General features: G+C 50.0%; 1 protein-coding gene across 9 annotated transcripts in view; it reads right to left on the bottom strand.

Moving 5' to 3' along the window:
- The window catches only part of RAP1GAP (RAP1 GTPase activating protein), a 202,832-nt gene that overhangs the window by 67,936 nt on the left and 108,561 nt on the right, over positions 1–26,335 (bottom strand). For all 9 annotated transcript variants that reach the window (XM_083161794.1, XM_083161789.1, XM_083161795.1 and 6 more), the window contains 4 exons: positions 13,606–13,641; positions 13,320–13,367; positions 4,475–4,513; positions 3,783–3,968 (listed from right to left, as the gene is read on the bottom strand). In XM_083161794.1, the coding sequence (XP_083017920.1) occupies positions 3,783–3,968; positions 4,475–4,513; positions 13,320–13,367; positions 13,606–13,641 (309 nt within the window). The remainder of the gene's footprint in view (positions 1–3,782; positions 3,969–4,474; positions 4,514–13,319; positions 13,368–13,605; positions 13,642–26,335) is intronic.

Below are 26,335 nucleotides of genomic sequence, written 5' to 3' on the forward strand. Positions count from 1 at the left end.
ATACCGGGGTCAGTGTAGGGTAACCGGCGTGGTCTATCTCTGTGTCGGCTGGTTGTCAGAAGGTGCCCGTGTTGGGTGTTGTGGGCCTAGCTCTGTGTTGGTGGAAGATACTTATGTGGGCCTATATCTGTGTCGGCAGAATGTGCCGTTTATTTACCTTCCCAAGGAAGTGTTTGCGGTACAGCTGGAGTGGGTCTATCTTGGTGTCGGCTGGTTGACAGAATGCGCCGTGTAAGTGTTTGCGGTACAGCTGGTGCGGGTTTATCTCTGTGTCGGCTGGTCGGTGGAATGCGCCGTGTATTTACCTTCCCCAGGAAGTGTTTGCGGTACAGCTGGTGTGGGTGTATCTGTGCGGCTGGTCGGTGGAATGCGCCGTGTATTTACCTTCCCCAGGAAGTGTTTGCGGTACAGCTGGTGCGGGTGTATCTGTGTCGGCTAATCGGTGGAATGGGCCGTGTATTTACCTTCCCCAGGAAGTGTTTGCGGTACAGCTGGTGCGGGTGTATCTGTGTCGGCTGGCTGGCGGAACGCGCCGTGTATTTACCTTCCCCAGGAAGTGTTTGCGGTACAGCTGGTGCGGGTGTATATGTGTCGGCTGGTCGGTGGAATGCGCCGTGTATTTACCTTCCCCAGAAAGTGTTTGCGGTACAGCTGGTGCGGGTGTATCTGTGTCGGCTGGTCGGTGGAATGTGCCGTGTATTTACCTTCCCCAGGAAGTGTTTGCGGTACAGCTGGTGCGGGTGTATCTGTGTCGGCTGGCTGGCGGAACGCGCCGTGTATTTACCTTCCCCAGGAAGTGTTTGCGGTACAGCTGGTGCGGGTGTATCTGTGTCGGCTGGTCGGTGGAATGCGCCGTGTATTTACCTTCCCCAGGAAGTGTTTGCGGTACAGCTGGTGCGGGTGTATCTCTGTGTCGGCTGGCTGGCGGAATGTGCCATGTATTTACCTTCCCCAGGAAGTGTTTGCGGTACAGCTGGTGTGGGTCTATCTCTGTGTCGGCTGGCTGGCGGAACGCGCCGTGTATTTACCTTCCCCAGGAAGTGTTTGCGGTACAGCTTGTGCAGGTGTTTCTGTGTCGGCTGGTCGGTGGAATGCACCGTGTATTTACCTTCCCCAGGAAGTGTTTGCGGTACAGCTGGTGCGGGTGTATCTGTGTCGGCTGGACGGTGGAATGCGCAGTGTATTTACCTTCCCCAGGAAGTGTTTGCGGTACAGCTGGTGCGGGTGTATCGGTGTCGGCTGGCTGGCGGAACGCAACGTGTATTTACCTTCCCCAGGAAGTGTTTGCGGTACAGCTGGTGCGGGTGTATCTGTGTCGGCTGGTCGGTGGAATGCGCCGTGTATTTACCTTCCCCAGAAAGTGTTTGCGGTACAGCTGGTGCGGGTGTATCTCTGTGTCGGCTGGCTGGCGGAATGTGCCATGTATTTACCTTCCCCAGGAAGTGTTTGCGGTACAGCTGGTGTGGGTCTATCTCTGTGTCGGCTGGCTGGCGGAACGCGCCGTGTATTTAACTTCCCCAGGAAGTGTTTGCGGTACAGCTGGTGCGGGTGTATCTCTGTGTCGGCTGGCGGAACGCGCCGTGTATTTACCTTCCCCAGGAAGTGTTTGCGGTACAGCTGGTGCGGGTGTATCTCTGTGTCGGCTGGCGGAACGCGCCGTGTATTTACCTTCCCCAGGAAGTGTTTGCGGTACAGCTGATGCGGGTCTATCTCTGCGTCGGCTGGCTGGCGGAACGCACCGTGTATTTACCTTCCCCAGGAAGTGTTTGCGGTACAGCTGGTGCGGGTGTATCTCTGTGTCGGCTGGCTGGCGGAACGCGCCGTGTATTTACCTTCCCCAGGAAGTGTTTGCGGTACAGCTGATGCGGGTCTATCTCTGTGTCGGCTGGCTGGCGGAACGCCTTGTTTATTTACCTTCCCCAGGAAGGGTTTGCGGTACAGCTGGTGCGGGTCTATCTCTGTGTCGGCTGGCTGGCGGAACGCGCCGTGTATTTACCTTCCCCAGGAAGTTTTTGCGGTACAGCTGGTGCGGGTGTATCTCTGTGTCGGCTGGCTGGCGGAACGCGCCGTGTATTTACCTTCCCCAGGATGTGTTTGCGGTACAGCTGATGCGGGTCTATCTCTGTGTCGGCTGGCTGGCGGAACGCCTTGTTTATTTACCTTCCCCAGGAAGTGTTTGCGGTACAGCTGGTGCGGGTTTATCTCTGTGTCGGCTGGTCGGTGGAATGCGCCGTGTATTTACCTTCCCCAGGAAGTGTTTGCGGTACAGCTTGTGCGGGTGTATCTGTGTCGGCTGGTCGGTGGAATGCGCCGTGTATTTACCTTCCTCAGGAAGTGTTTGCGGTACAGCTTGTGCGGGTGTTTCTGTGTCGGCTGGTCGGTGGAATGCACCGTGTATTTACCTTCCCCAGGAAGTGTTTGCGGTACAGCTGGTGCGGGTTTATCTCTGTGTCGGCTGGTCGGTGGAATGCGCAGTGTATTTACCTTCCCCAGGAAGTGTTTGCGGTACAGCTGGTGCGGGTGTATCTGTGTCGGCTGGTCGGTGGAATGCGCAGTGTATTTACCTTCCCCAGGAAGTGTTTGCGGTACAGCTGGTGCGGGTGTATCTGTGTCGGCTGGTCGGTGGAATGCGCCGTGTATTTACCTTCCCCAGGAAGTGTTTGCGGTACAGCTGGTGCGGGTGTATCTGTGTCGGCTGGTCGGTGGAATGCGCCGTGTATTTACCTTCCCCAGGAAGTGTTTGCGGTACAGCTGGTGCGGGTTTATCTCTGTGTCGGCTGGTCGGTGGAATGCGCAGTGTATTTACCTTCCCCAGGAAGTGTTTGCGGTACAGCTGGTGCGGGTGTATCTGCGTCGGCTGGTCGGTGGAATGCGCAGTGTATTTACCTTCCCCAGGAAGTGTTTGCGGTACAGCTGGTGCGGGTGTATCTGTGTCGGCTGGTCGGTGGAATGCGCCGTGTATTTACCTTCCCCAGGAAGTGTTTGCGGTACAGCTGGTGCGGGTGTATCTGTGTCGGCTGGCTGGCGGAACGCAACGTGTATTTACCTTCCCCAGGAAGTGTTTGCGGTACAGCTGGTGCGGGTGTATCTGTGTCGGCTGGTCGGTGGAATGCGCCGTGTATTTACCTTCCCCAGAAAGTGTTTGCGGTACAGCTGGTGCGGGTGTATCTCTGTGTCGGCTGGCTGGCGGAATGTGCCATGTATTTACCTTCCCCAGGAAGTGTGTGCGGTACAGCTGGTGTGGGTCTATCTCTGTGTCGGCTGGCTGGCGGAACGCGCCGTGTATTTAACTTCCCCAGGAAGTGTTTGCGGTACAGCTGGTGCGGGTGTATCTCTGTGTCGGCTGGCTGGCGGAACGCGCCGTGTATTTACCTTCCCCAGGAAGTGTTTGCGGTACAGCTGGTGCGGGTGTATCTCTGTGTCGGCTGGCTGGCGGAACGCGCCGTGTATTTACCTTCCCCAGGAAGTGTTTGCGGTACAGCTGATGCGGGTCTATCTCTGTGTCGGCTGGCTGGCGGAACGCGCCGTGTATTTACCTTCCCCAGGAAGTGTTTGCGGTACAGCTGGTGCGGGTGTATCTCTGTGTCGGCTGGCTGGCGGAACGCGCCGTGTATTTACCTTCCCCAGGAAGTGTTTGCGGTACAGCTGATGCGGGTCTATCTCTGTGTCGGCTGGCTGGCGGAACGCCTTGTTTATTTACCTTCCCCAGGAAGTGTTTGCGGTACAGCTGGTGCGGGTCTATCTCTGTGTCGGCTGGCTGGCGGAACGCGCCGTGTATTTACCTTCCCCAGGAAGTGTTTGCGGTATAGCCGCGCCATGTGGTTACTCTCCAGCTTCACTTTGCCACTTGGAGACTGTACATTGTCAGCATCACACAACAGGGACAGGTCGTGGTTGGTTCCCTCTATCCAGTAGCCCCCAAACTGCGGTAAGAGGATGAGGGGATACGGACCATCTCGTCCCAGGACCTGCACACAAGACAATATGGGGAGGTACAAGGTGCAGAATATGGTACCCCCAGAGCCCCCTCATTATACCCTGGTAATAGAAGTCAGTGTTCCCCGCTATAGCTTACAGTGCAGCAAATACCCTGTGTCCCCCAATCTGATGATGACCCTGTACCATGATGTAATCACTTGGATATACAGCAATACGGTGAGCCGTATGGGGGAGGGGTAGCTGTGGTCACTCCCCTTAGACTGTAAGCTCACTGGACAAGACCATCTATAACTTCATGTTACGGTATGGAAATGACATCACGGAGGTCCAATAATTATTCTGTAATCCTAGGCCTGTCCTGTGACCTCAGCACCGGTATAACTACAATGCACTGATAATATATGGCGGGAGGAAATATCTCTGTGCTCATGTGATTGGGGGGGTATATGTGAGGCCGCACCCCCCGAAATCTGCCAAAAGTAGCTCCCATTGCCAGCTGTTTGTGAGATACTAGCGAAGTCCCATCACCTCTTACCTCGTGCACGCTGGGATATGGGATGTAATCCTCTTCAGTCTACAGTAGGAAAAAAGACACATATATATATTATTACACTATTATACCCCGTCCTGTAATACCTAATTATCATATCATTATCCCATCCATGTGTTACACTATTATACCCTGTCCTGTAATACCTAATTATCGTATCATTATCCCATCTGTGCATTACACTATTATACCCCGTCCTGTAATACCTAATTATCGTATCATTATCCCATCTGTGCATTACACTATTATACATTGTCCTGTAATACCTAATTATCGTATCATTACCACATCTGTGCATTACACTATTGTACCCCTTCCTGCAATACCTTATTATCATATCATTATCCCATCCATGTGTTACACTATTATACCCTGTCCTGTAATACCTAATTATCGTATCATTATCCCATCTGTGCATTACACTATTATACCCCTTCCTGTGATACCTAATTATCATATCATTATCCCATCCATGTGTTACACTATTATACCCCGTCCTGTAATACCTAATTATCATATCATTATCCCATCTGTGCATTACACTATTATACCGTGTCCTGTAATACCTAATTATCATATCATTATCCCATCCATGTGTTACACTATTATACCCTGTCCTGTAATACCTAATTATCATATCATTATCCCATCTGTGCATTACACTATTATACCGTGTCCTGTAATACCTAATTATCATATCATTATCCCATCTGTGTATTACACTATTATACCCTGTCCTGTAATACCTAATTATCATATCATTATCCCATCTGTGCATTACACTATTATACCGTGTCCTGTAATACCTAATTATCATATCATTATCCCATCTGTGTATTACACTATTATACCCTGTCCTGTAATACCTAATTGTCATATCATTATCCAATCCGTGCATTACACTATTATACCCCGTCCTGTAATACCTAATTATCGTATCATTATCCCATCCATGTGTTACACTAATATACCCTGTCCTGTAATACCTAATTATCATATCATTATCCCATCTGTGCATTACACTATTATACCCTGTCCTGTAATACCTAATTATCATATCATTATCCCATCTGTGCATTACACTATTATACCGTGTCCTGTAATACCTAATTATCATATCATTATCCCATCTGTGTATTACACTATTATACCGTGTGCTGTAATACCTAATTATCATATCATTATCCCATCTGTGTATTACACTATTATACCCCGTCCTGTAATACCTAATTATCATATAATTATCCCATCCATGTGTTACACTATTATACCCTGTCCTGTAATACCTAATTGTCATATCATTATCCAATCCGTGCATTACACTATTATACCCCGTCCTGTAATACCTAATTATCATATCATTATCCCATCTGTGCATTACACTATGATACCGTGTCCTGTAATACCTAATTATCATATCATTATCCAATCCGTGCATTACACTATTATACCCCGTCCTGTAATACCTAATTATCATATCATTATCCTATCTGTGTATTACACTATTATACCGTGTGCTGTAATACCGAATTATCATATCATTATCCCATCTGTGTATTACACTATTATTCCCCGTCCTGTAATACCTAATTATCATATAATTATCCCATCTGTGCATTACACTATTATACCCCTTCCTGTAATACCTTATTATCATATCATTATCCCATCTGTGCACTACACTATTATACCCTGTGCTGTAATACCTAATTATCATATCATTATCCCATCTGTGCATTACACTATTATACCGTGTCCTGTAATACCTAATTATCATATCATTATCCCATCTGTGTATTACACTATTATACCCTGTCCTGTAATACCTAATTATCATATCATTATCCCATCTGTGTATTACACTATTATACCCCGTCCTGTAATACCTAATTATCATATAATTATTCCATCTGTGCATTACACTATTATACCCTGTGCTGTAATACCTAATTATCATATCATTATCCCATCCATGCATTACACTATTATACCCTGTCCTGTAATACCTTATTATCATATCATTATCCCATCCATGTGTTACACTATTATACCCCGTCCTGTAATACCTAATTATCATATCATTATCCCATCCATGCATTACACTATGATACCCCATCCTGTAATACCTAATTATCATATCATTATCCCATCTGTGCATTACACTATTATACCCCATCCTGTAATACCTAATTATCATATCATTATCCCATCTGTGCATTACACTATTATACCCCGTCCTGTAATACCTAATTATCATATCATTATCTCATCTGTGCATTACACTATTATACCCTGTCCTGTAATACCTAATTATCATATCATTATCCCATCTGTGTATTACACTATTATACCCCGTCCTGTAATACCTAATTATCATATAATTATCCCATCTGTGCATTACACTATTATACCCTGTGCTGTAATACCTAATTATCATATCATTATCTCATCCGTGCATTACACTATTATACCCTGTCCTGTAATACCTAATTATCATATCATTATCTCATCTGTGCATTACACTATTATACCGTCCTGTAATACCTAATTATCATATCAATATCCCATCCATGCATTACACTATTATACCCTGTCCTGTAATACCTAATTATCATATCATTATCCCATCCATGCATTACACTATTATACCCCATCCTGTAATACCTAATTATCATATCATTATCCCATCCATGCAATACACTATTATACCCTGTCCTGTAATACCTAATTATCATATCATTATCCCATCCATGCATTACACTATTATACCCTGTCCTGTAATACCTAATTATCATATCATTATCCCATCTGTGCATTACACTATTATACCGTGTCCTGTAATACCTAATTATCATATCATTATCCCATCTGTGCATTACACTATTATACCGTGTCCTGTAATACCTAATTATCATATCATTATCCCATCCGTGCATTACACTATTATACCCCGTCCTGTAATACCTAATTATCATATCATTATCTCATCTGTGCATTACACTATTATACCCTGTCCTGTTATACCTAATTATCATATCATTATCCCATCTGTGCATTACACTATTATACCGTGTCCTGTAATACCTAATTATCATATCATTATCCCATCCGTGCATTACACTATTATACCCCGTCCTGTAATACCTAATTATCATATCATTATCCCATCTGTGCATTACACTATTATACCCTGTACTGTAATACCTAATTATCATATCATTATCCCATCTGTGCATTACACTATTATACCCCGTCCTGTAATACCTAATTATCATATCATTATCTCATCTGTGCATTACACTATTATACCCTGTCCTGTTATACCTAATTATCATATCATTATCCCATCTGTGCATTACACTATTATACCCTGTCCTGTAATACCTAATTATCATATCATTATCCCATCTGTGCATTACACTATTATACCGTGTCCTGTAATACCTAATTATCATATCATTATCCCATCTGTGTATTACACTAGGATACCGTGTCCTGTAATACCTAATTATCATATCATTATCCAATCCGTGCATTACACTATTATACCCCGTCCTGTAATACCTAATTATCATATCATTATCCCATCTGTGTATTACACTAGGATACCGTGTCCTGTAATACCTAATTATCATATCATTATCCAATCCGTGCATTACACTATTATACCCCGTCCTGTAATACCTAATTATCATATCATTATCCCATCTGTGCATTACACTATTATACCCTGTCCTGTAATACCTAATTATGTAATTTTTCCCCTCCCTGTATGTCACTGTAGCTCCAGCCTCTCAGTGATACACTCGGCCCTTCTTGTTACTGTACCTCCAGCCTCTCAGTGTTACACCGGCCCTGTATGTTACTGTAACTCCAGCCTCGCAGTGCTACACCGAAGCCTGCATGTTACTGTAGCTCCAGCCTCTCAGTGTTACACCCAACCTTGTATGTTACTGTAGCTCCAGCCTTAGTGTTACACCCAACCCTGTATGTTACTGTAACTCCAGCCTTGCAGTGCTACACCGTAGCCTGCAAGGTTACTGTAGCTCCAGCCTCTCAGTGTTACACCCAACCCTGTATGTTACTGTAACTCCAGCCTCTCAGTGCTACACCCGGCCCTGCATGTTACTGTAACTCCAGCCTCTAAACAAGTGATTTTCAAACTTTTTCAGGTTGCTGCACATCGGACAAGACTTTAAAATTGCCAAGGGACACCAACAGATTTCCACATACCTTCCCCCACAGTGTAATTATACACACACTCATTGTTATTCCACACACCTGCCCCCCCCCCTTTTATGCCAAGTACCAGCTCCCCCTTACAAATGCCACACACAAATGACCCTCCTTTGTTATTGCACACACCTGCCCCTCCACAGGTATTCAAAACATATTGCCCACTAAGATAAGATGGCTCCGACAGGTATCCCCACTGTCTGTGGGGGCATTTTGTGCATGCGCCGGGATGCGCCTCGTGCCTGCAACGCATCAGATGATCTGATGTTCCTGGTGCCTGCCACGCACAGGCACGTCCTGTTGTCAGCTCCAGAGGACTGCGCTGTGTGCACACACAGGGTCGCAGTACGAGGCTGAGCCCGAGCTACCCGCCCCCCCCCCCCCCCCCCATGTCACAGTGACAGTGCTGCTGGTGAGTCACCTTGACCCGCAGCCCAGCAGCACACCTGTCAACTGGCCACGGCACCCGGCCTTGGATGACACCAACTCCAGCCTCTCAGCGATACCCCCGGGCCTGGATGTTATTGTAACTCGAGCCTCTACGCGATACCCCCGGGCCTGGATGTTATTGTAACTCGAGCCTCTCAGCGATACCCCCGGGCCTGGATGTTATTGTAACTCCAGCCTCTCAGCGGCTACACCTGGCCCGGTATGTTATTGTAACTCCAGCCTCTCAGCACTACACCCAACCCTGTATGTTACTGTAACTCCAGCCTCTCAGCACTACACCAGGGCCTGTATGTTATTGTAACTCCAGCCTCTCAGCACTACACCCAGGCCTGTATGTTACTGTAACTCCAGCCTCTCAGCACTACACCCAACCCTGTATGTTACTGTAACTCCAGCCTCTCAGCACTACACTCGGCCGTGTATGTTATTGTAACTCCAGCCTCTCAGCGATACCCCCGGGCCTGGATGTTATTGTAACTCTAGCCTCTCAGTGGCGACACCTGGCCCTGTATGTTATTGTAACTCCAGCCTCTCAGCACTACACCCGGCCCTGTATGTTACTGTAACTCCAGCCTCTCAGCACTACACCCAACCCTGTATGTTACTGTAACTCCAGCCTCTCAGCACTACACCCGGGCCTGTATGTTACTGTAACTCCAGCCTCTCAGCACTACACCAGGGCCTGTATATTATTGTAACTCCAGCCTCTCAGCACTACACCCAGGCCTGTATGTTACTGTAACTCCAGCCTCTCAGCGCCTACACTCGGCCCTGTATGTTATTGTAACTCTAGCCTCTCAGCACTACACCCGGGCCTGTATGTTACTGTAACTCCAGCCTCTCAGCGGCTACACCTGGCCCTGTATGTTATTGTAACTCCAGCCTCTCAGCATTACATCCGGGCCTGTATGTTACTGTAACTCCAGCTTCTCAGCACTACACCCGGGCCTGTATGTTACTGTAACTCCAGCCTCTCAGCACTACACCAGGGCCTGTATATTATTGTAACTCCACCCTGCTGCTTAAAGTGTGGAAATACTAACTTGGTGACTAAGAAACCGTACAAATTGCCTAACGAGCCCCACTAACCCTACATTGTAGGTGCAGTAGAAACTATTTTACAAATAGGTTCCTACAAACAGAACCTCTTTTTATATATTTTTTTCTTTTTATGTATTTGTGTGGTACTGGCCGGTACCTGTATTGAATCGAATTTAAATGTTCTATTGTATATTTATTGTGTGGAATAAGTACACAGTACATATATATATATATATATATATACTTTTTATTAGAAAATAAAAATATCTAAACTGTATACCTGGCTCAGCGCTATCTCTAAATTCTTTTTTCTTGTTACTGTAACTCCATCCTCGCAGTGCTACACCCGGCCTTCTATGTTACTGTAGATCCAGCCTCTCAGCACTACACTTGGCCTCCTATGTTACTGTAGGCTCCAGCCTCTCAGCGCTACACCCGGCCTTCTATGTTACTGTAGGCTCCAGCCTCTCAGCGCTACACCCGGGCCTGGATGATACTGGAACTGTCAATTATTCATATTGTAATTATTATTTTTTGATGATACTGTAGCTCCAGTCTCTAAGCACTATATGTTACTGTAACTCCAGCCTCTCAGCACTACACCCGGGCATGGATGTTACTTTAATTCTAGCCTCTCAGCACTACACCCGGGCATGGATGTTACTGTAACTCCCGCCTCTCAGCACTACCCCCGGGCCTGGATGTTACTTTAATTCTAGCCTCTCAGCACTACACCCGTGCCTGTATGTTACTGTAACTCCAGCCTCTCAGCACTGCACCCGGGCCTGTATGTTACTGTAACTCCCGCCTCTCAGCACTGCACCTGGGCCAGAATGTTACTGTAACTCCAGCCTCTCAGCACTACACCCGGCCCTGTATGTTACTGTAACTCCAGCCTCTCAGCACTACACCCGGCCCTGTATGTTACTGTAGATCCAGCCTCTCAGCACTACACCCGGGCCTGTATGTTACAGTAACTCCAGCCTCTCAGCACTACACCCGGGCCTGTATGTTACTGTAACTCCAGCCTCTCAGCACTGCACCCGGGCCAGGATGTTACTGTAACTCCAGCCTCTCAGCACTACACCTGGGCCTGGATGTTACAGTAACTCCAGCCTCTCAGCACTACACCTGGGCCTGGATGTTACTGTAACTCCAGCCTCTCAGCACTACACCTGGGCCTGGATGTTACTGTAGATCCAGCCTCTCAGCACTACACCCGGGCCTGTATGTTACAGTAACTCCAGCCTCTCAGCACTACACCTGGGCCTGGATGTTACTGTAACTCCATCCTCTCAGTGCTACATCCGGCCTTCTATGTTACTGTAGATCCAGTCTCTCAGCACTACACCTGGCCCTGTATGTTACTGTAACTCCAGCCTCTCAGCACTACACCCGGCCCTGTATGTTACTGTAACTCCAGCCTCTCAGCACTACACCCGGCCCTGTATGTTACTGTAACTTCAGCCTCTCAGCACTACACCCGGCCCTGTATGTTACTGTAACTCCAGCCTCTCAGCACTACACCAGGCCCTGTATGTTACTGTAACTCCAGCCTCTCAGCGCCTACACCTGGCCCTGTATGTTACTGTAACTCCAGCCTCTCAGCACCTACACCTGGCCCTGTATGTTACTGTAACTCCAGCCTCTCAGCACTACACCAGGCCCTGTATGTTACTGTAACTCCAGCCTCTCAGCGCCTACACCTGGCCCTGTATGTTACTGTAACTCCAGCCTCTCAGCACTACACCCGGCCCTGTATGTTACTGTAACTCCAGCCTCTCAGCACTACACCAGGCCCTGTATGTTACTGTAACTCCAGCCTCTCAGCACTACACCAGGCCCTGTATGTTACTGTAACTCCAGCCTCTCAGCACTACACCCGGCCCTGTATGTTACTGTAACTCCAGCCTCTCAGCACTACACCAGGGCCTGTATGTTACTGTAACTCCAGCCTCTCAGCACTACACCAGGGCCTGTATGTTAATGTAACTCCAGCCTCTCAGCACTACACCCGGCCCTGTATGTTAATGTAACTCCAGCCTCTCAGCACTACACCCGGCCCTGGATGTTACTGTAACTCCAGCCTCTCAGCACTACACCAGACCCTGTATGTTACTGTAACTCCAGCCTCTCAGCACTACACCCGGCCCTGTATGTTACTGTAACTCCAGCCTCTCAGCACTACACCCGGCCCTGTATGTTACTGTAACTCCAGCCTCTCAGCACTACACCCGGCCCTGGATGTTACTGTAACTCCAGCCTCTCAGCACTACACCAGGGCCTGTATGTTAATGTAACTCCAGCCTCTCAGCACTACACCCGGCCCTGTATGTTACTGTAAACTCCAGCCTCTCAGCACTACACCCGGCCCTGTATGTTAATGTAACTCCAGCCTCTCAGCACTACACCCGGCCCTGGATGTTACTGTAACTCCAGCCTCTCAGCACTACACCCGGCCCTGTATGTTACTGTAACTCCAGCCTCTCAGCACTACACCCGGCCCTGGATGTTACTGTAACTCCAGCCTCTCAGCACTACACCCGGCCCTGTATGTTACTGTAACTCCAGCCTCTCAGCACTACACCCGGCCCTGTATGTTACTGTAACTCCAGCCTTTCAGCACTACACTCGGCCCTGTATGTTACTGTAACTCCAGCCTCTCAGCACTACACCAGGCCCTGTATGTTACTGTAACTCCAGCCTCTCAGTGCTACACCCGGCCCTGTATGTTACTGTAACTCCAGCCTTTCAGTAGTATATGTAAACGAGAGGATTCCCCTTTTGGTAACAGAACTTACAAAGGCCGGAAGCCACGCTCATCGGAGGTCATGACAGAGAACTTATTGCAAAACCAAATACTTTTAGTAAAGAAAATATCCAAAGTCCGCGGCTGTATTTGCACTAGCGGCTGCAGAGAGGGCTAACAACACGGTGTAATGTCCATGTGGGATACCGGGAGCTTCATTACCATGGAAATGCTGCACTATAAGTCACAGAATCCGCCATCCGGGAATACAGCCGTGCACAGCTATAAATCAGCCCCAGAGATTGTGCGGCCAGCTAGTGGTCACTTACATGCAGCTAGTAACCAGGGACTTACCTTCAGCGGGGGAGGAAGGGAGTATCTCTGTTCATCCATCCTGCAGCCCTGAAACGCAAAGTGAATGATTCACCCCTCAAAGTATACAAAATATTACCAAGTGCTAAAAGTAATACATATGGGGCAGATTTACTCAGTCATGGAGAAAGATAAAGTGGAGAGAGAAAGTAGCAGCCAACCAGCTCCTAACTATAATTTCAGGCACAGTCTGTAACATGACAGTTAGAAGCTTATTGGCGTGTATTGTACGGTCTCACAGACAGATACAGAGTGCATGGAGACTTACCTGCATCTTCTCAATCATTTCAAATAAATCAGAGTTCTAGAAAGAGGAGAGAGAAACGCGTCAGTCAGCATGAGCCAGTGACAGCCTGTATTTAACATGGGCAGCGAGCGTCCTAGAACAATATATATATTTATAGGTCTCTGCTTCATGGTTAGTAGATAACAAAGTGCTGTATACTACTATTTGGCTTAGGAAATGGAGTACAAATTGCAATTTTGTATCAATTAATATAATAAAAGGCTAAATGTGTAGATAAGGGCGGCCCATCTCTGGTTCCAGGTGAGAAGCCAGGGACACTATTGCCCCCCAATATGCTCCCTCTCCCCTCAGCATGGGCAGACCCTGACCCTGTACTTCCCAAGGACAGCAGCTGCAGAGCGACAATCTAACATACACTGCAGGAGATCATCCTGCGTCACTGCACAGAGTGAGTCTAATCTGCAGGAACAGGCTGCAGAGGAGATGGGGGAGCAGATATGGTTAATGTGCAGCAGCTCACTCACAAAATGGGAATTCATGGAGACAGATTTCTTCCGAAGCCAAAAATAAAGTGTGACCTGTAAACATCTACCATTAATAATGCAGCTGAATATATAGGAAGCTTGGGAAGAAGCAGAACCACAATACGAGGTGTTCATAACACTGTCTGAGCCAATATACCAAACCATGCAACCTAACCAGACACTGGTGACATCACGGAGAGCGCAGCCTAACCAGTCACTGGTGACATCACTAAGAGCGCAGCCTATCCAGTCACTGGTGACATCACTGAGAGCGCAGCCTATCCAGTCACTGGTGACATCACTGAGAGCGCAGCCTATCCAGTTACTGCTGACATCACTGAGAGCGCAGCTTATCCAGTCACTGGTGACATCACTGAGAGTGCAGCCTAACCAGTCACTAATGACATCACTGAGAGCGCAGCCGAACCAGTCACTGGTGACATCACTGAGAGCGCAGCCTAACAAGTCACTGGTGACATCACTGAGAGCACAGCCTAACCAGTCACTGGTGACATCACTGAGAGCACAGCCTAACCAGTCACTGGTGACATCACTGAGAGCACAGCCTAACCAGTCACTGGTGACATCACTGAGAGCGCAGCCTAACCAGTCACTGGTGACATCACTGAGAACGCAGCTCAACAAGTCATTGGTAACATCACAGAGAGCAGCTCATCAACTCACTGGTGACATCACTGAGAACGCATCCTAACAAGTCACTGGTGACATTCCTGAGAGTCACTGGTGACATCACTGAGAGCGCAGCCTAACCAGTCACTGGGGACATCACTGAGAACACAGCTCAACAAGTCACTGGTGACATCACAGAGAGCAGCTCAACAAGTCACTGGGGACATCACTGAGAGCGCAGCCTAACCAGTCACTAGGGACATCACTGAGAGTCAATGGTGACATCACAGAGATTGCAGCCTAACCAGTCGCCGGTGACACCACTGAGAGTGCAGCTCAACAAATCATTGGAGACATCACTGAGAGTGCAGCCTAACCAGTCACTGGTGACATCACTGAGTCACTGGTGACATCACTGAGAGCGCAGCCTCACCAGTCACCGGTGACATCACTGAGAGCGCAGCCTCACCAGTCACCGGTGACATCACTGAGAATGCAGCTCAACAAGTCATTGGTGACATCACTGAGTCACTGGGGACATCACTGAGAGCGCAGCCTAACCAGTCACTGGTGACATCACTGAGAGCGCAGCCTAACCGGTCACCGGTGACATCACTGAGAATGCAGCTCAACAAGTCATTGGTGACATCACTGAGTCACTGGGGACATCACTGAGAGCGCAGCCTAACCAGTCACTGGTGACATCCCTGAGTCACTGGGGACATCACTGAGAGCGCAGCCTAACCAGTCACTGGTGACATCACAGAGAGCAGCTCAACAAGTCACTGGGGACATCACTGAGAGTCAATGGTGACATCACAGAGATTGCAGCCTAACCAGTCGCTGGTGACACCACTGAGAGAGCAGCTCAACAAATCACTAATGACATCACTGATAGTGCAGCCTAACCAGTCACTGGTGACATCACCGAGTCACTGATGACATCACTGAGAGCGCAGCCTAACCAGTCACTGGTGACATTACTGAGAACACAGCTCAACAAGTCACTGGTGACATCACAGAGAGCAGCTCAACAAGTCACTGGTGACATCACTGAGAGCGCAGCCTAACCAGTCACTGGGGACATCACTGAGAGCGCAGCCTCACCAGTCACTGGTGACATCACTAAGTAACTGGTGACATCACTGAGAGCGCAGCCTAACCGGTCACCGGTGACATCACTGATAATGCAGCTCAACAAGTCATTGGTGACATCACAGAGAGCAGCTCAACAAGTCATTGGTGACATCATTAAGAGCGTATCCTAACAAGTCACTGGTGACATCACTGAGAGCGCAGCCTAACCAGTCACTGGTGACATCACTGAGAACACAGCTCAATAAGTCACTGGTGACATCACAGAGAGCAGCTCAACAAGTCACTGGTGACATCACTGAGAGCGCAGCCTAACCAGTCACTTGTGACATCACTGAGAGTCAATGGTGACATCACAGAGACTGCAGCCTAACCAGTCGCTGGTGACATCACTGAGAGCGCAGCCTAACCAGTCACTTGTGACATCACTGAGAGTCAATGGTGACATCACAGAGATTGCAGCCTAACCAGTCGCTGGTGACACCACTGAGAGAGCAGCTCAACAAATCATTGGTAACATCACTGAGAGTGCAGCCTAACCAGTCACTGGTGACATCACTGAGTCACTGGTGACACCACTGAGAGAGCAGCTCAACAAATCATTGGTGACATCACTGAGAGCGCAGCCTAACCAGTCACTGGTGACATCACTGAGTCACTGGTGACATCACTGAGAGCGCAGCCTAACCAGTCACTGGTGACATCACTGAGAGCGCAGCCTCACCAGTCACTGGTGACATCACTAAGTAACTGGTGACATCACTAAGTCACTGGTGACATCACTGAGAGCGCAGCCTAACCGGTCACCGGTGACATCACTGATAATGCAGCTCAACAAGTCATTGGTGACATCACAGAGAGCAGCTCAACAAGTCATTGGTGACATCATTAAGAGCGCATCCTAACAAGTCACTGGTGACATCACTGAGAGCGCAGCCTAACCAGTCACTGGTGACATCACTGAGAACACAGCTCAATAAGTCACTGGTGACATCACAGAGAGCAGCTCAACAAGTCACTGGTGACATCACTGAGAGCGCAGCCTAACCAGTCACTTGTGACATCACTGAGAGTCAATGGTGACATCACAGAGATTGCAGCCTAACCAGTCGCTGGTGACATCACTGAGAGCGCAGCCTAACCAGTCACTTGTGACATCACTGAGAGTCAATGGTGACATCACAGAGATTGCAGCCTAACCAGTCGCTGGTGACATCACAGAGAGCAGCTCAACAACATTGGTGACATCACTGAGAGTGCAGCCTAACCAGTCACTGGTGACATCACTGAGTCACTGGTGACACCACTGAGAGAGCAGCTCAACAAATCATTGGTGACATCACTGAGAGCGCAGCCTAACCAGTCACTGGTGACATCACTGAGAGCGCAGCCTAACCAGTCACTACAGTAGGTAATGTCACGCCTGAGGTTTGAGTTGGACCTGTTCCAATGATTTGCTCTGGGGCTGGAGTGAAATCGAAGCTAGGAGGCTTCATGTGGTTTTCCACATGGATAAGATGACCACGGAGTGAGAGTCCTGGGCCTGAAGGCACGGCCAAATAGCGGAGATTTAGGAGCACAAATTGCAGAATGGTCCCCAGGGACCAGGGCTGAGCATGTATCGGCTGGGATCGAAGAGGACTGTGGCTGGGCTTGAACCGGAGGTATACAGGAATCTGTTGGAACCAAAGAAGACTGTGACCAGACTAGAACCGGAGGGGATGTGCAGGAATCAGGTGGAACTGAATGAGATGACCATCAATGGTATCGCTGCAAAAGATGAAGCAGTACCGCACACTGCAGGTAAGTAACTTAAGCTCTGGAGATGTACCAATAACACCGGCATGCGGATGAGATCACCGATGAAGACAGTTACCAATGAATGATGCAGATGGTTGCAAATATCAATAGTGACTCTCTGATGATGAATGGTAATAGAAGATGGTAAACCTGGAATTAACAGGGACACTGCAGCCTATCAAGTTACTAGGAGCCAGTGACATCACTGAGAGTGCACCCTATCCAGTCACTAGGAACCAGTGACATCACTGAGAGTGCAGCCTCTCCAGTCACTAGGAGCCAGTGACATCACTGAGAGTGAAGCCTCTTCAGTCACTAGGAGCCAGTGACATCACTGAGAGTGCAGCCTATCCAGTCACTAGGAGCCAGTGACATCACTGAGAGTGCAGCCTATCCAGTCACTAGGAGCCAGTGACATCACAGAACATTTTTAGGTGTACTCAAAGATATGAAATAAAAATGTTTCATACAAATTGGCACATATAATAAAGGTATAATGTTCCCTTAGTTAACTCACTTGGAAGTTACCATAAAACAACGGAGTTGGGAAGCTATTTATAAAATATATTCACTTTTGTCTCAAACAGATGTCTCTGTACACAGATGTAACCGCCTCTCCCTACAGAGATGTAACCTCCTTTCTGAACAGACATGCAACCGCCTCTCCTTCCGCAGATGCAACCGCCTCTCCTTCCGCAGATGCAACCGCCTCTCCTTCCGCAGATGCAACCGCCTCTCCTTCCCCAGATGCAACCGCCTCTCCTTCCACAGATGCAACCGCCTCTCCTTCCGCAGATGCAACCGCCTCTCCTTCCGCAGATGCAACCGCCTCTCCCTACAGAGATGTAACCGCCTCTCCTTCCACAGATGCAACCGCCTCTCCTTCCGCAGATGCAACCGCCTCCCCCTTACGCCGATGACACCTCCTTTCTGTACAGACATGTAACCGCCTTTAGGTTTACTGATGTTACTGCTTCTCCGTACACAGATGCAACCGCCTCCCCCTTCACATGTACACACTTGACGTTGCCTGATAGGCTAGTGACAATATGCACCTCGCCGTACATTTGGGGAGTCACTAGGATGCACAAGTGCGGTATGCATTGAGCATGCATTGTATTAGACCCACGTGCCCACCTTGGTGAACTGCGACCACAGTGAAGGACAGACGGGACCCCTGGGGGATGATGATCACGCACCCAGTATCCAGTCACAGGCAGATGGATCTCAGCTGGATCGTGAGTCAGATAAAATGCACATCCATGCCCATGATATAAATAACAGCTATTGTTGTGGATGATTACGCAGAATAGACAGAGTACAGCGAGAACTCTGTATATAAGGATATATAAAGAGGGCGGCTCTGCCCAGCTGGGGACCCGAGCAGGAGTACATAGGAGGGTGATAGGAGAGAGTTCTGCGCCCAATCTCATGTGACAGACACCACAGGATGCTGAGAGAGCAGCGAGGGTTCCAGAGTCACCATGTGTTACACTCTCATACCAGACAGTTGTGCCCTACGGCCTGGGGGTCCCCAATGTGACACAGAGAGGAGTCAGCCAGATACTCCGGGCATAGGCAGCATGCCTCACATTGCTGTACTACTGGTTCTGCTTTCAGGCAGTCGGGTGTGTGTGTCCTATACACCCCCATTGTCCATAATGACACAAAGCTTCAGAATTAGGGTCCAGCAGCACAGAGTATATCAGGAGATGAGTGATGTGTCAGTGAGGACAGGGCTGCATGTGACAGGGGCAGTGACATGATGTGAGGAGGGGAATGGAGGCAACAGGAAGTCACAGACTGAGAGTTATATAGTGGGAGGAGCAGGGTCCCCAGCAGCACAGAGTATATCAGGAGATGAGTGATGTGTCAGTGAGGACAGGGCTGCATGTGACAGGGGCAGTGACATGATGTGAGGAGGGGAATGGGGGCAGCAGGAAGCCACAGACTGAGAGTTATATAGTGTGAGGAGCAGGGTCCCCAGCAGCACAGAGTATATCAGGAGATGAGTGATGTGTCAGTGAGGACAGGGCTGCATGTGACAGGAGCAGTGACATGATGTGAGGAGGGGAATGGGGGCAGCAGGAAGCCACAGACTGAGAATTATATAGTGGGAGGTGCAGGGTCCCCAGCAGCACAGAGTATATCAGGAGATGAGGGATGTGTCAGTGAGGACAGGGCTGCATGTGACAGGGGCAGTGACATGATGTGAGGAGGGGAATGGAGGCAACAGGAAGTCACAGACTGAGAGTTATATGGTGGGAGGTGCAGGGTCCCCAGCAGCACAGAGTATATCAGGAGATGAGTGATGTGTCAGTGAGGACAGGACTGCATGTGACAGGGGCAGTGACATGATGTGAGGAGGGGAATGGGGGCAGCAGGAAGCTACAGACTGAGAGTTATATAGTGGGAGGAGCAGGGTCCCCAGCAGCACAGAGTATATCAGGAGATGAGTGATGTGTCAGTGAGGACAGTGCTGCATGTGACAGGGGCAGGGACATGATGTGAGGAGGGGAATGGAGGCAGCAGGAAGCCACAGACTGAGAGTTATATAGTGGGAGGAGCAGGTCCCCAGCAGCACAGAGTATATCAGGAGATGAGTGATGTGTCAGTGAGGACAGGGCTGCATGTGACAGGGGCAGGGACATGATGTGAGGAGGGGAATGGAGGCAACAGGAAGTCACAGACTGAGAGTTATATGGTGGGAGGTGCAGGGTCCCCAGCAGCACAGAGTATATCAGGAGATGAGTGATGTGTCAGTGAGGACAGGACTGCATGTGACAGGGGCAGTGACATGATGTGAGGAGGGGAATGGGGGCAGCAGGAAGCTACAGACTGAGAGTTATATAGTGGGAGGAGCAGGGTCCCCAGCAGCACAGAGTATATCAGGAGATGAGTGATGTGTCAGTGAGGACAGTGCTGCATGTGACAGGGGCAGTGACATGATGTGAGGAGGGGAATGGGGGCAGCAGGAAGCCACAGACTGAGCGTTATATAGTGGGAGGAGCAGGGTCCCCAGCAGCACAGAGTATATCAGGAGATGAGTGATGTGTCAGTGAGGACAGGGCTGCATGTGACAGGGGCAGTGACATGATGTGAGGAGGGGAATGGGGACAGCAGGAGGCCACAGACTGACCGTTATATAGTGGGAGGAGCAGGGTCCCCAGCAGCACAGAGTATATCAGGAGATGAGTGATGTGTCAGTGAGGACAGGGCTGCATGTGACAGGGGTAGTGACATGATGTGAGGAGGGGAATGGAGGCAGCAGGAAGCCACAGACTGAGCGTTATATAGTGGCAGGAGCAGGGTCCCCAGCAGCACAGAGTATATAAGGAGATGAGTGATGTGTCAGTGAGGACGGGGCTGCATGTGACAGGGGCAGTGACATGATGTGAGGAGGGGAATGGGGGCAGCAGGAAGCCACAGACTGAGAGTTATATAGTGGGAGGCGCAAGGTCCCCAGCAGCACAGAGTATATCAGGAGATAAGTGATGTGTCAGTGAGGATAGGGCTGCATGTGACAGGGGCAGTGACATGATGTGAGGAGGGGAATGGAGGTAGCAGGAAGCCACAGACTGAGAGTTATATAGTGGGAGGAGCAGGGTCCCCAGCAGCACAGAGTATATCAGGAGATGAGGGATGTGTCAGTGAGGACAGGGCTGCATGTGACGGGCAGTGACATGATGTGAGGAGGGGAATGGGGGCAGCAGGAAGTCACAGACTGAGAGTTATATGGTGGGAGGTGCAGGGTCCCCAGCAGCACAGAGTATATCAGGAGATGAGTGATGTGTCAGTGAGGACAGGGCTGCATGTGACAGGGGCAGTGACATGATGTGAGGAGGGGAATGGGGGCAGCAGGAAGCTACAGACTGAGAGTTATATAGTGGGAGGAGCAGGGTCCCCAGCAGCACAGAGTATATCAGGAGATGAGTGATGTGTCAGTGAGGACAGTGCTGCATGTGACAGGGGCAGTGACATGATGTGAGGAGGGGAATGGGGGCAGCAGGAAGCCACAGACTGAGCGTTATATAGTGGGAGGAGCAGGGTCCCCAGCAGCACAGAGTATATCAGGAGATGAGTGATGTGTCAGTGAGGACAGGGCTGCATGTGACAGGGGCAGTGACATGATGTGAGGAGGGGAATGGGGACAGCAGGAGGCCACAGACTGACCGTTATATAGTGGGAGGAGCAGGGTCCCCAGCAGCACAGAGTATATCAGGAGATGAGGGATGTGTCAGTGAGGACAGTGCTGCATGTGACAGGGGCAGTGACATGATGTGAGGAGGGGAATGGAGGCAGCAGGAAGCCACAGACTGAGAGTTATATAGTGGGAGGAGCAGGGTCCCCAGCAGCACAGAGTATATCAGGAGATGAGGGATGTGTCAGTGAGGACAGGGCTGCATGTGACAGGGGCAGTGACATGATGTGAGGAGGGGAATGGAGGCAGCAGGAAGCCACAGACTGAGCGTTATATAGTGGCAGGAGCAGGGTCCCCAGCAGCACAGAGTATATAAGGAGATGAGTGATGTGTCAGTGAGGACGGGGCTGCATGTGACAGGGGCAGTGACATGATGTGAGGAGGGGAATGGGGGCAGCAGGAAGCCACAGACTGAGAGTTATATAGTGGGAGGCGCAAGGTCCCCAGCAGCACAGAGTATATCAGGAGATAAGTGATGTGTCAGTGAGGATAGGGCTGCATGTGACAGGGGCAGTGACATGATGTGAGGAGGGGAATGGAGGTAGCAGGAAGCCACAGACTGAGAGTTATATAGTGGGAGGAGCAGGGTCCCCAGCAGCACAGAGTATATCAGGAGATGAGGGATGTGTCAGTGAGGACAGGGCTGCATGTGACGGGCAGTGACATGATGTGAGGAGGGGAATGGAGGCAGCAGGAAGCCACAGACTGAGAGTTATATAGTGGGAGGAGCAGGGTCCCCAGCAGCACAGAGTATATCAGGAGATGAGTGATGTGTCAGTGAGGACAGGGCTGCATGTGACAGGGGCAGTGACATGATGTGAGGAGGGGGAATGGTGGCAGCAGGAAGCGACAGACTGAGAGTTATATAGTGTGAGGAGCAGGGTCCACAGCAGCACAGAGTATATCAGGAGATGAGTGATGTGTCAGTGAGGACAGGGCTGCATGGGACAGAGGCAGTAACATGATGTGAGGAGGGGAATGGAGGCAGCAGGAAGCGACAGACTGAGAGTTATATAGTGGGAGGAGCAGGGTCCCCAGCAGCACAGAGTATATCAGGAGATGAGTGATGTGTCAGTGAGGACAGGGCTGCATGTGACAGGGGCAGTGACATGATGTGAGGAAGGAAATGGGGGCAGCAGGAAGCCACAAACTGACCGTTATATAGTGGGAGGAGCAGGGTCCCCAGCAGCACAGAGTATATCAGGAGATGAGTGATGTGTCAGTGAGGACAGGGCTGCATGTGACAGGGGCAGTGACATGATGTGAGGAGGGGAATGGAGGCAGCAAGAAGCCACAGACTGAGAGTTATATGGTGGGAGGTGCAGGGTCCCCAGCAGCACAGAGTATATCAGGAGATGAGGGATGTATCAGTGAGGACAGGACTGCATGTGACAGGGGCAGTGACATGATGTGAGGAAGGAAATGGGGGCAGCAGGAAGCCACAAACTGAATGTTATATAGTGGGAGGAGCAGGGTCCCCAGCAGCACAGAGTATATCAGGAGATGAGTGATGTGTCAGTGAGGACAGGGCTGCATGTGACAGGGGCAGTGACATAATGTGAGGAGGGGAATGGGGGTAGCAGGAAGCCACAGACTGAGAGTTATATAGTGGGAGCAGCAGGGACCCCCAGCAGCACAGAGTATATCAGGAGATGAGGGATGTGTCAGTGAGGACAGGGCTGCATGTGACAGGGGCAGTGACATGATGTGAGGAAGGAAATGGGGGCAGCAGGAAGCCACAAACTGAATGTTATATAGTGGGAGGAGCAGGGTCCCCAGCAGCACAGAGTATATCAGGAGATGAGTGATGTGTCAGTGAGGACAGGGCTGCATGTGACAGGGGCAGTGACATGATGTGAGGAGGGGAATGGGGACAGCAGGAGGCCACAGACTGAGAGTTATATAGTGGGAGGAGCAGGGTCCCCAGCAGCACAGAGTAAATCCGGAGATAAGTGATGTGTCAGTGAGGACAGGGCTGTATGTGACAGGGGTAGTGGCAGGGATGTGAGGGGGGGAATGGGGGCAGCAGGAAGCCACAGACTGAGAGTTATATAGTGGGAGAAGCAGAGTCCCCAGCAGCACAGAGTATATCAGGAGATGAGGGATGTGTCAGTGAGGACAGTGCTGCATGTGACAGGGGCAGTGACATGATGTGAGGAGGGGAATGGGGGCAGCAGGAAGACAGACTGAGAGTTATATAGTGGGAGGAGCAGGTTCCCCAGCAGTACAGAGTATATCAGGGGACATACCCACCATACGTCACACTACAGATCAGGGGACGTGTCCTCCATACGTCACACTACAGATCAGGGGACGTGTCCTCCATACGTCACACTACAGATCAGGGGACGTGTCCTCCATACGTCACACTACAGATCAGGGGACGTGTCCTCCATACGTCACACTACAGATCAGGGGACGTGTCCTCCATACGTCACACTACAGATCAGGGGACGTGTCCTCCATACGTCACAATACAGATCACGGGACATACCCACCATACGTCACACTACAGATCACGGGACGTACCCTCCATACGTCACACTACAGATCAGGGGACGTGTCCTCCATACGTCACACTACAGATCAGGGGTCGTGTCCTCCATACGTCACACTACAGATCAGGGGACGTGTCCTCCATACGTCACACTACAGATCAGGGGTCGTGTCCTCCATACGTCACACTACAGATCAGGGGACGTGTCCTCCATACGTCACACTACAGATCAGAGGACGTGTCCTCCATACGTCACACTACAGATCAGGGGACGTGTCCTCCATACGTCACACTACAGATCAGGGGACGTACCCTCCATACGTCACACTACAGATCAGGGGACGTACCCACCATACGTCACACTACAGATCAGGGGACGTGTCCTCCATACGTCACACTACAGATCAGGGGACGTACCCTCCATACGTCACACTACAGATCAGGGGACGTGTCCTCCATACGTCACACTACAGATCAGGGGACGTGTCCTCCATACGTCACACTACAGATCAGAGGAAGTACCCTCCATACGTCACACTACAGATCAGGGGACGTGTCCTCCATACGTCACACTACAGATCAGGGGACATACCCACCATACGTCACACTACAGATCAGGGGATGTACCCTCCATACGTCACACTACAGATCAGGGGACGTGTCCTCCATACGTCACACTACAGATCAGGGGTCGTGTCCTCCATACGTCACACTACAGATCAGGGGTCGTGTCCTCCATACGTCACACTACAGATCAGGGGACGTGTCCTCCATACGTCACACTACAGATCAGGGGACGTGTCCTCCATACGTCACACTACAGATCAGGGGACGTGTCCTCCATACGTCACACTACAGATCAGGGGACGTACCCTCCATACGTCACACTACAGATCAGGGGACGTGTCCTCCATACGTCACACTACAGATCAGGGGACGTGTCCTCCATACGTCACACTACAGATCAGAGGAAGTACCCTCCATACGTCACACTACAGATCAGGGGACGTGTCCTCCATACGTCACACTACAGATCAGGGGACATACCCACCATACGTCACACTACAGATCAGGGGATGTACCCTCCATACGTCACACTACAGATCAGGGGTCGTGTCCTCCATACGTCACACTACAGATCAGGGGACGTGTCCTCCATACGTCACACTACAGATCAGGGGACGTGTCCTCCATACGTCACACTACAGATCAGGGGACGTGTCCTCCATACGTCACACTACAGATCAGGGGACGTGTCCTCCATACGTCACACTACAGATCAGGGGACGTGTCCTCGATACGTCACACTACAGATCAGGGGACGTGTCCTCCATACGTCACACTACAGATCAGGGGACGTGTCCTCCATACGTCACACTACAGATCAGGGGACGTGTCCTCCATACGTCACACTACAGATCAGGGGACGTGTCCTCCATACGTCACACTACAGATCAGGGGACGTGTCCTCCATACGTCACACTACAGATCAGGGGACGTGTCCTCCATACGTCACACTACAGATCAGGGGACGTGTCCTCCATACGTCACACTACAGATCAGGGGACGTGTCCTCCATACGTCACACTACAGATCAGGGGACATACCCACCATACGTCACACTACAGATCAGGGGACATACCCACCATACGTCACACTACAGATCAGGGGACGTGTCCTCCATACGTCACACTACAGATCAGGGGACGTGTCCTCCATACGTCACACTACAGATCAGGGGACGTGTCCTCCATACGTCACACTACAGATCAGGGGACGTGTCCTCCATACGTCACACTACAGATCAGGGGACGTGTCCTCCATACGTCACACTACAGATCAGGGGACGTGTCCTCCATACGTCACACTACAGATCAGGGGACGTGTCCTCCATACGTCACACTACAGATCAGGGGACGTGTCCTCCATACGTCACACTACAGATCAGGGGACGTGTCCTCCATACGTCACACTACAGATCAGGGGACGTGTCCTCCATACGTC

The sequence above is a fragment of the Crinia signifera genome, chromosome 19, assembly GCF_055691185.1.
Source record: "Crinia signifera chromosome 19, ASM5569118v1, whole genome shotgun sequence".
NCBI lineage: Eukaryota > Metazoa > Chordata > Amphibia > Anura > Myobatrachidae > Crinia > Crinia signifera.